The 7,986-nt window shown below is 38.9% G+C and overlaps 1 protein-coding gene across 6 annotated transcripts in view; it reads left to right on the top strand.

Annotated features, from left to right (window-relative positions):
- The first annotated feature begins 516 nt into the window (after window positions 1-516).
- Window positions 517-7,986, top strand: part of LOC309475060 (protein shisa-4-like) — a 54,504-nt gene continuing 47,034 nt past the window's right edge. For 3 of the 6 annotated variants that reach the window (XM_082137676.1, XM_082137675.1, XM_082137674.1), the window contains exons 1-4: window positions 517-702; window positions 874-1,045; window positions 2,855-2,979; window positions 3,114-3,323. In XM_082137676.1, coding sequence (XP_081993802.1) covers window positions 648-702; window positions 874-1,045; window positions 2,855-2,979; window positions 3,114-3,323 — 562 coding nt within the window. In that variant the 5' untranslated portion in view covers window positions 517-647. Of the gene's footprint in view, window positions 703-873; window positions 1,046-2,854; window positions 2,980-3,113; window positions 3,324-7,193; window positions 7,983-7,986 lie in introns of all 6 variants that reach the window. The other 3 variants (XM_082137678.1, XM_082137677.1, XR_014197490.1) reach the window with 3 other exon arrangements.

The following is a 7,986-nucleotide window of genomic DNA, read 5'->3' as shown; positions in this document are numbered from 1 at the left end:
CATGTGATTAATCAGAGTTTTCTCTCAATCTAAAATCAAAACTTGGAAAATTTTACTGTGATATGACTCATTAGACATTGCTTGATGCTGCAGTATATTTTTTTTACCTACAAGAGTCTCCTAGGATAGAAGGAATGGGTGGATATTCCGGAGCAACTTGGCATATCTGACTGACCCTTGGCCCTCTTTGTTTGGAGGGGGGAAAAATCGAAACACAAAGGCTTGCCACTTGGTTGCAATTTATAAGATGATGCACCAGGGTCCAATGAAGAGGCTGATGTGCAACTTTGCCATAAAAACCCGTGCAAATTCAAGAAAATGCATTTTTAATAGCTGTCCACTGTAGTGACCACTATGCGTGAAAGGGTTAAATTAGACTTTTTTAGTTCTTTATTAGTTCTAACATTTTTGTTCCTAAAGGCGAACAACAAAAAAGAATCATAGAAATTCTTTGTGATTTTCAGATTTAACACATTCATAGGCTAAGTTTCACATGTTTGTTCTTTCGCTTTCGTTTCACCGTGCAGGTTTTGATTATCAAGAACAGGGAAAAAGTCTAGTCGGTTCCTTTTACGCCCACCTTTTTAATTTATTCACGAGCCTCAGTTGGATTTGGTAATGCTGCAGGCTTCATCAGAAGAAGAGCTATGGCCTCCACCATCGCGGTTATTCTGCTCCTGTCTGCGGGTTTATTCACAGTCGGTAAGTTAGACGGCCTGTTACAAAAATATTATGAAACAATTGGCTGGTACTAAATTAATAATTGACTCAGCATTTACACTTTTACTTTAAAATTCCGTTTTTCTGACTCTTTAAAATGTACCAGTTGTATGTATTTGTATAAAAAGTGTCACATTTCCCCTGTTCTTTAAGGTTTTGGTGATGACTGTAGCGCCTACATCACCAGCAACCAAGAGGTCAAGCCGTCGATAAGCTGCTACAGCGGGTTCATTACGCAGTATTGCTGTGGGACCTGCGATCACAGATTCTGCTGCCCCCTTGAATCACTTAAGTTATCCACGTATGAACAACACGCGTGCACTATGTAAGGAATTTCAAGTCGTTTCAGTCTCAATACAAATGTATTTTAGACCAAAAAGTCCTTTTACACATCATGTCGTTCAGAACTCGTAGCCTATTATCTCTCGCCTGTTTTAGGGGCACAACTTTACGCTTTTTGACTTACTCAGTTTGTGTAAACCAGCTAAAGGGTTAAGAGTATATTTTTCCCCGCATTAATTTCACACACCTACAAATATGTGGCTTTTGTTTTATTAATACAAGGAAGTGAAATGTGACAACATGGTGTGACGTGTGGTGCACGTTGTAACATGACCATATGACAGCTTAAAATGTAATCTGATCTAGTAAAAAAATGATCCAAGACAAACTAAAATATTTTCTCACTAAAATACAATTATTAACCTTTTCATATAAAACAATGTAATTTCAATGTAAATACACCGGAAAAAACAGCATAGTTTAAAACATAATAATAATGAATAATTTCTGAACATCGTCTCTCAGTATTTATTCACCTTTTTCTCATGAATTCTTATAAGTATTGAATAGAATATCATAGTATATCATAGAACTCACAACATTCCCCAACTGCACAACTGGGATTTAAACCCAGCTAGTGTCTTCTGCTGGTTAGATCAGCATTAAATAACTATCTCAACTGTTAAATAACAGATATAAGATTAAAATAAAGATTTGTCTAATTTGAAATAAACGAAAAAACAGAGCTAAAAAAATGAATACAAGTTAGAAATTTACTTTTGCAATGGTTAAATAAATGTTCAGTGATATCTTCCAAAGATTTCTGAATTTTGGCACAATTTTTTTCTCTATATAGTGCAGCTAGTAAAAGTTTCGTCATCCCGGCATGTGTGGAGGTATTTAAAACAAGTGTGTTACAACTAGCCCCGCGTTAGGTTGTGCCACACTCACCCCTACACAAAACGGCTAGAAATTTTGAAAGTGTTTAAAAAGAACATCATTTTAATTTTGGGGTCAGTTATTGCTCCCTCATAATCTGTAACTGTTAAATAGCCTAGTGATAAATCAGTGAAGCATAAAGTCCAGTGATTTCTTCTGAAATTGTTGAGGTTAATCTCAAACCTGAAACCTTATCATTACATTTATTTTTGTATTGTTTTGCAATGCGTGTTTCTTGAGGTTTTGTCTTTCCGTCTGTTGCTCGACTCGTCGTTTCCTACAGAGGTTGTGGTCGTTTTACTAAACTGCAGTTTGCAAGATGCACCCCCCAGATTGACAGACACGTTACATTGTTACAACAGCCACTTTGTGTAGTGCAAGGTGGGAAAATGCTTTGCTTTATTAAAGAACAAAGAATAAATAGTTCACATTTTTGGTTGTGAAACCTAGCATTCACATTTATAAAGTCAATTTAATGACAAATGAGGCAAGAGAGAAGGAGCATGATGCAAGTTCTTACCCCAGTAATGGTGATACAAATGTTTTATTTCAGAAGTTGCAATCAAAATCTTAGGGTACCCAAAATCTGCCCCTACAATCTTGATAATAACAGTCCCGAAAGAGGATTTTTGGCAACCATGCCATGAAGAACCATTTCCGGTTCCCCAAAGAATCTTTCAGTTCTTAAAATAAAATAAAATTCTTTGTGTGAAGAATATTTTAATAATCTAAAGAATCGTTTGTGCAATGAAAATAAATAAAATGTAAATAAATAAAACAAATGAACAAAATGATGATAAAGAAATAAAATTATAATATATAAACACGATTGTATAGATGGAATATACTAGAACATGAGAAAGAGTGTTTATAATGCTTGTTGCTTCATATTTTTTCATAATCTGTCCAACAGCCGAAACAGTGATGTCCTAGCCATTGTTTCAGGAATAATAGGGATTGTGGTCACATGCGTTGTGTTCATCATCTGCTGCTGCTGCCCCTGCTGCTGTATGTATAACATGTGCAGAAAACCCAGACGTAAGTGTTTTAGTGTCAATAAAACGTTATATAATGTTATTATAATAATACTGTTACAATGTTACATTATTTAGGCTGGTATTAAAATGATAGGAATTATTTAAAAGTAATTCTCTGTCTTGTTTTTCCCACAGCTGTGGTAGGAGGAGCACAAATAACCACAGTCATGAATACACAATGCATTCAGCAGCAGCAGCAGCAGCAGCCTGTCATGCAGCCAGCTCAGTATCCAGCATACCAGCCTGTGCCGACCCAACCGGGCTACGGCGCTCAGCCTACGCAGAAGGGACCATATCAGGGACAGCCATACGCACCAGGACCCCCACCCTCATATAACATGGCAGGTGAGAAGACCTAGCACTAGAGCAGGGGAGAAAAACTTATTTTATTTTATTTTAGTTCCAACCCTGCTCCAACACACACACACACACACACACCTGTAGTTTTCAAATAAGCCTGAAGGGTTGAAGCTAAAGGTGCGTTCAAGGCATAGACTGTAAAAAATATGGACAAAGCGTCTGTGACGTCACCCATAGACTTCTGAAGAACGGTATTGAGGCCGTTTATGGGGGGTATGGGCGGCGCCATATTTCAATACAAATGTTCAGAAAGGATAACTTACAGGTATGATGTGTTGTGTCAGATCATGGCCGAGACGTCAAATTTCAGGAATTCCACTTGGCGCAGCCTATGCTCGTTGTCAGCTGTCAATCAAGCTGTCAATCGCGCCCTTATTTGTCATACATTTTATATCTAAATACGATCTAAACTAACGAGTTAGAAAAAAATTCACCCCCCTCACAGTTGTCAGGCACTCGGAACCTATCGAAAAATACAATAAAAGTCCATGGGACCAACCTGTAAAAACATGAATTTATGCTGTGAAAACGGACATTTTAACATGGGGGTGTATGGACATTTGCTCCCTTTTGGGACCTGCCCCTAGCGGATTTTCGATGTATTGCAGTTTTTCGCACTTCCGGGTAGGCTTCATTTTTCAGATTAGAATGTTGCCGCTTGGTTCAAGGTTAATATCCCATGGCAGTGGTAAATGGTAAATGGCAGTGAAGCGACACAATTTGTCATCTGCATTTAACCCATAATGCACACACGTGAGTAGTGAACACCCACACACACACACACACATGCAAACCTTGGACACACACACCGGAGCAGTGGGCAGCCATTTTGCTGTTGCATCTGGGGAGCGATTGGGGGTTAGGTGCTTTGCTCAAGAGCACCTCAGTCATTTTCTGCTGGCATTGAGACTCGAACTCGCAACATTCAGGTTACTGACTCTCTAACCATTAGGCCACGACTGCATAATGACAACATGGTGAATGTAGTACGTCCGGATTACATTCATACTACACATATTCATACTATACAGAACATACCTTTTAAGGTACTTATTCAAAATAAGTACATAGTATGCGATTTCAGACACAGCCAGTTTGTGGCAGGAGGTCGATGACAGTGAATATACTGCATGAATTTTGTCTTATTCCATTATAAACTATTTTGAACCATTTGAGTAAAGATCTAAATTAGGTGAGTAATTATTGTTTTTACTGTTGTAGACCTGTGAAATGTTACAGTGCATCCGGAAAGTATTCACAGCGCTTCACTTTTCCCCTCATTTTGTTATGTTACAGCCTTATTCCGAAATGAATTAAATTCATTATTTTCCTCAAAATTCTACAAACAATACCCACAATGACAACGTGAAAGAAGTTTGTTTGAAATCTTTGCAAACTTGTACAAACATTTTTTTTACATAAGTATTCACATGACACTCAATTGAGCTCAGGTGCATCCTGTTTCCACTGATCATCCTTGAGATGTTTCTACAACTTGATTGGAGTCCACCTGTGGTCAATTTAGTTGATTGGACATGATTTGGAAAGGCACACACCTATCTAATCTGGTGGATTTTAATAGATAAGATAGTAAACAATTTTTTTAAACTGACTATGATACTAACATCTAAACTTCACTTCCCTTTTTAGGCCTAATATACTAACACCCTGAAACACAATGTACTAAACGTTCTGTTCTTTCTAATTGTGTCTATGGAAAGTTCTGAAGTGCTGACCATGACAATATCAAAAATATACTGTCTAGTAGCTATATCATGATATATTGAGCAATCAACTGAACTCTTAAAACTTTGGACTTTTTTTTTGATGATTCGAGATCATTTGCTTATGCCAGTAACAGAGGGAAAAAAGGTGGGGGCTTGCTTTCACCAATTGAACAAATCAGATTGTAGGGAAATTATGTAATGTATCATGTCATTTTTTGTCATACCCTATTCTATAAAAACTGTTTGTATTCCTTTTGCTGGTGGGATTCTCTTAGAAATTTGACTGAGATCCTCCAGCAGTGATTAAAGCATATTCAAAGGCATTGTCTGAAGTCTGTCTGATTAGTGCTGCGCATCCAGATAGGGCAGGCATTCTCAACCCTGGTCCTGGAGGGCCACTGTCCTGCAGAGTTTAGGTCCAACCTTGATCAAACACACCTGAGCCAGCTAATTAAGCTAATTAAGCCTTTCAGGATTACTGGAAAGCTACAGGCAGGTGTGTTTGATCAAGGTTGGACCTAAACTCTGCAGGACAGTGGCCCTCCAGGACCAGGGTTGAGAATGCCTGAGATAGGGTATAAGATTAGAACCCTCAGTAGACGTCGATGAGTAGACGCGCTGGAGTATAGATATTAGTGAACGAGTAGACGTCAACTGTAGACGCGCTCAAGAGGGTAAGGGGAGACCCAGGTTAATTAAAAAGGTACATAGTGTAGAAAAATCTACCACACTATATGAGGTCCCACAGTTAAGAGTGCACGTCAGAGCACAAACCAAGCCATGGAGTCCAAGGAATTGTTTGTAGACCTCCGAGACAGGATTGTATCAAGGCACAGATCTGGGGAAGGGTACAGAAACATTTCTGAAGCATTGAAGGTCCCAATGAGCACAGTGGCCTCCATCATCGGTAAATGCAAGGAGTTTGGAACCACCAGGGACTCTTTCTAGAGCTGGCCGCCCGGCCAAACTGAGCAATTGGGGGAGAAGGGCCTTAGTCAGGGAGGTGACCAAGAACACGATGGTCACTCTGACAGAGCTCCAGCGTTTTACTGTGGAGAGAGGATAACCTTCCAGAAGAACAAACATCTCTACAGCACTCCACCAATCAGGCCTGTATGGTAGAGTGGCCAGACGGAAGCCACTCCTCAGTAAAAGGCACATGACAGCCCGCCGAGAGTTTGCCAAAAGGCACCTGAAGGACTCTCAGACCATGAGAAACAAAGATTGAACTCTTTGACCTGAATGGCAAGCGTCATGTCTGGAGGAAACCAGGCACCTTTCATCACCTGGCCAATACTATCCCTACAGTGAAGCATGGTGGTGGCAGCATGTGGGGATGTTTTTCAGTGGCAGGAACTGGGAGACTAGTCAGGATCGAGGGAAAGATGAATGCAGCAATGTACAGAGACATCCTTGATGAAAACCTGCTCCAGATCGCTCTGGACCTCAGACTGGGGCAACGGTTCATCTTTCAACAGCACAACGACCCTAAGCACACAGCCAAGATAACAAAGGAGTGGCTACGGGACAACTCTGTGAATGTCCTTGAGTGGCCCAGCAAAGGCTGTGAATACTTATGTACATGTGATTTTTTTTCATGTGATGTACACAAAGATTTCAAACAAACTTCTTTCACGTTGTCATTATGGGGTACTGTTTGTAGAATTTTGAGGAAAATAATGAATTTAATCAATTTTGGAATAAGGCTGTAACATAACAAAATGAGGAAAAAGTGTGAATACTTTCCAGATGCACTGTATATGAGGATGCGAATGATGTATAATACCCCTAGGCTAACTGTAAAAATGAACACTTGTGGCGGTCTAGTGTTGAACACCTGTGAAGTCCACAAGACCGTAAGTGCAAATCAGGTGTTCCATCTTTTTACAATACAAGACATAATTGTTGGGCTGTCAATGAATAAACACTTGTTGGCACATACTGTTATTTTTTGTCTTTTTTTTAAACTGTAACATAAACCACAGGTACTCAAGTAACTATTGTTTTGCAACTAGTAACTAGGAGAAATCAGTAGTCGTGCAACTCCTACCTAGGCTAGTACTTGACAGATTGAGACCATGTACTGATATTTTGCTTGAAAATAATTTGTGTCTTTTTGCATTTCCAGCAAACCCTGGATATCCCGGTGTTCAAGCTCCATATGACGGAAGTCAGGCCACGTATCCCATGATGCCCCCTGCCCAGTACGGTAGTGCTTATCCGCCCCAAGAGTCATTCGATCAGCCGGCCTACAATCCTTCCTGCATGCAGCCACAGAAGACCGGATACTAAACCACAAGCGTCTGTCACATCAGTCACTGTTGGATTGTTTAGGTTTGTTGACGCACTTTCACTCGGCAGTAAAAATGTCCCGCATTCGATGCAGATTATAGAAGACTAGTGGATGTGTTACAGTCGGTGTTATTTCAGTTTTATTTTCAATCAGTCGTTTCAGTTTAGGTTTCACTCTGCGTGCGACACACTGTAAAAGTAAATATTTTAATAAAACAAAGATTATTGAACTAAGTTTTAAAAGAAAATACCATTCAAAACTTTCTACTTTAAAAAATTTCAAGTTTAACTCTATTTGACATTTCTTTGAAATTAATCGTGACAGTTTTAGCGATTTACGAGTGAAAATTGTTTCTACACAATTTATTTTTGTTTTAGCTTTCAGTGTTAATTATTATTATACTAATATTGCATATCTTTTGATACAATTTGATATACTAAAAAAACTAAAATCTAAAATAAAACGTGGTAATTCTTAAGTTGTAGTTTAGTTTATTTGTGCAATTTTGCTTTTGTATTTTCATTTTTGTTAACAGCACAGAAACATGAATGTCTTCAATTTTTATATTTCAACCAGCAGGATCTGCATGAATTATGATAACCTCAGTCAGGATTTTTCCTATGTGTTT

This window comes from Leuciscus leuciscus (assembly GCF_965113295.1).
Source record: "Leuciscus leuciscus genome assembly, chromosome: 15".
Lineage (NCBI taxonomy): Eukaryota > Metazoa > Chordata > Actinopteri > Cypriniformes > Leuciscidae > Leuciscus > Leuciscus leuciscus.
The sequence above is the reverse complement of the archived record's forward strand: the minus strand, read 5'-3'. Positions and strand labels throughout refer to the sequence as shown.